The sequence below is a fragment of the Limulus polyphemus genome, unplaced genomic scaffold, assembly GCF_000517525.1.
Source record: "Limulus polyphemus unplaced genomic scaffold, Limulus_polyphemus-2.1.2 Scaffold14622, whole genome shotgun sequence".
Taxonomy (NCBI): Eukaryota; Metazoa; Arthropoda; class Merostomata; order Xiphosura; family Limulidae; genus Limulus; species Limulus polyphemus.
The window spans coordinates 1,254-4,184 of NW_013680232.1; the positions used below are offsets into that span (position 1 = coordinate 1,254).

At 37.4% G+C, this 2,931-nt stretch overlaps 1 protein-coding gene across 1 annotated transcript; it reads left to right on the plus strand.

Moving 5' to 3' along the window:
- The first annotated feature begins 1,606 nt into the window (after positions 1-1,606).
- On the plus strand, positions 1,607-2,604 carry LOC106477374. The gene has a single exon (XM_013937950.2). It carries the CDS (start codon positions 1,633-1,635, stop codon positions 2,179-2,181), a length of 549 nt encoding a protein of 182 aa, XP_013793404.1. The 5' UTR covers positions 1,607-1,632; the 3' UTR covers positions 2,182-2,604.
- The last annotated feature ends 327 nt before the right edge of the window (positions 2,605-2,931 follow it).

Below are 2,931 nucleotides of genomic sequence, written 5' to 3' on the forward strand. Positions count from 1 at the left end.
TTTAGGTCTTCACGTCACAAAAGTAGAAAAAGTTTACCACGTGATCTGTGTAGCAAACGAGAGCCTCCGGTGGTCATTTGACTTTTGTTCCACATCTGTATTGACTATCGCCGTTTTAGGCTTGAAAATAAAACAGTGAGACACATATCTCGTCGAAAAAACGAAACATCTAACTATATTTCAAAACATTTTTTTTCGACACGAGAAACGTGCTGGGAAGTTTGTACTCTCAGCGAGAGACTTCCTCGAATTGCAGAAACAGATTAAAAATCTTGACGCAGTGAAATTTTTACCTGTCATTTACAATAACTTTACGTACGTCTACTAGTTCATACATTTAAATATAACAAGAGCTCGGTTATGATCAAACCAGTTTTAGGTTTAAGAGTGAAATCTTTGGATTAACTGGTTTTGTGTGTCCTGTTTTGGTGTTTGCACGTGCCAAATTTGATTACTGTACAGTGGACAATATACCGAATGATATAGTTTCGACTAATTGATGACTGACAGACTTAACGAATTTCAAAGAAAAGATATTTATATAAGAGTCTCTAATTCGACGTTACAGATTTGCATTCACTTCAATATTGTTTGTGAAAGGTAACGAAACTGTTTTACTTCCAGAGAACGATTTTATTTGTTCCCGTAATAAAACACAAACTTTTATTTTACTTTAGATACATATTATGATCGTGTTTCCATTAGAACCCTTCCTTTCGTATAAACTACGTGGTCATGTTTCTACTTCCTCTCATTGTTTTATATAAACTACGTGGTCATGTTTTATATAAACTACGTGGTCATGTTTACAGTTCCCCTCATTGTTTTATATAAACTACGTGGTCATGTTTTATATAAACTACGTGGTCATGTTTACACTTCCCTTCACTGTTTTATATAAACTACGTGGTCATGTTTCCACCAGACCTCATTGTTTTATATAAACTACGTGGTCATGTTTCCACTTTCCTTCACTGTTTTATATAAACTACGTGGTCATGTTTCCACTAGACCTCATTGTTTTATATAAACTACGTAGTCATGTTTCCACTACCCTTCACTGTTTTATATGAACTACGTGGTCATGTTTCCACTTCCCTTCACTGTTTTATATAAACTACGTGGTCATGTTTCCACTTTCCTTCACTGTTTTATATAAACTACGTGGTCATGTTTCCACTTCCCTTCACTGTTTTATATAAACTACGTGGTCATGTTTGCACTTCCCTTCATTGTTTTATATAAACTACGTGGTCATGTTTCCACTTCCCTTCACTGTTTTATATGAACTACGTGGTCATGTTTACACTTCCCCTCATTGTTTTATATAAACTACGTGGTCATGTTTCCACTTCCCTTCATTGTTTTATATAAACTACGTGGTCATGTTTATACTACATTTCATTGTTTTATATAAACTACGTGGTTATGTTTCCACTAGACTTCATTGTTTTATATCCTCTGTTTGAAAAGTACGTGTTGGTTGGTTGCCTGCGGGGTTTCGGAACCTCGTCACGACTGAACGGTACACAGGTGTTGGAGCAGCTGGATTCTGTGCACTGTAACTTAGACAAAACGAACATATAGAGAGAGATCCCTCACAGTTGAGTGTTGTTTGTTCAGAGTAACGGTATGGCCTCGCACGACCCGTTTCCTCGTACTTTTGTGGCCAAATACCTTGGGAGACGAGATGCCCGCGGGCTATGGGGAATCAAACATACTCGGCAACCCGTCGATGACATGGTGGCAGAAGCACGAGCCCTAAAACCGGGGGCTACTTTACCCTTTCTGAAATTACAAGTATCTCCAGAGGGCGTGACGGTAAGCGAAATGCCTCAGAACACAAACCCTAACTTTGAGGCAGGACTGTTTCCGATCGACTCCATTTCGTACGGCGTTCAGGATCTCGTGTATACCCGTGTATTCGCTATGATATACGTGCGAGACAGCACCAATGTGTTTGAAAATCACCCTTTTGAATGTCATGCCTTCGTTTGTGATAGCCGGCAAAACGCGCGTGCTCTCACCCTAGCACTGGCATCAGCCTTTCAGGAGTTCAGTAAGGCAGTCAAAGAACAAGGTTGTGACAAGAAACCAAGAAAGTTCGCTATCGACCTACGAAGTGCAGAAGAAATCCAAGCGGATCTGGATGGTAATCCAGCTGACCACTCCGAAGCTTAATCAGCGTATTTTAGTTTTGCCCAAGGTGAGTTTATGGGTCACAACCTGTAGACGCACCACGTAAAGGAAAATAAGAACTTATCTCCAACAAGATCGTGACACGCGAGAGAGAAGACTGAAAATAATGACGTAAAACTTGCTCGGACTAAGTGTTCGCCATCTCTGAATGACACTAGGATGTCCATCAGGTTGTGGCATCACGTTAATTAAATGTTTGTGGGAAAAGTGTTAAGTTATTAGAGATATGAAACCTTTGTCCACATTATCAGAATCTAGTCTTCAGAAACACCAAAACCAAGAAGAAAGATAAGACCCGTTAGGTTTACTAATACTGACATATGAGTTAATAAAATCATTTCTTGTTATTGATTTGTAGCTGCTTTGTAATTGGTTAGAAATCGACATTAAATAAATGCTTTCAGTTTCAACAAAGAGTATTATTGTTAAATTATTGTTGTCTGTCTAGGACATTGATAACAATATTGGTTACATAAAAGAATTAGTGAGTATTATTGTTAAATTATTGTTGTCTGTTTAGGACATTGATAACAATATTGGTTACATAAAAGAATTAGTGAGTATTATTGTTAAATTATTGTTGTCTGTTTAGGACATTGATAACAATATTGGTTACATAAAAGAATTAGTGAGCATTATTGTTACATTGTTGTTGTCTGTTTAGGATATTGATAACAATATTGGTTACATAAAAGAATTAGTGAGTATTATTATTACATTGTTGTTGTCTGT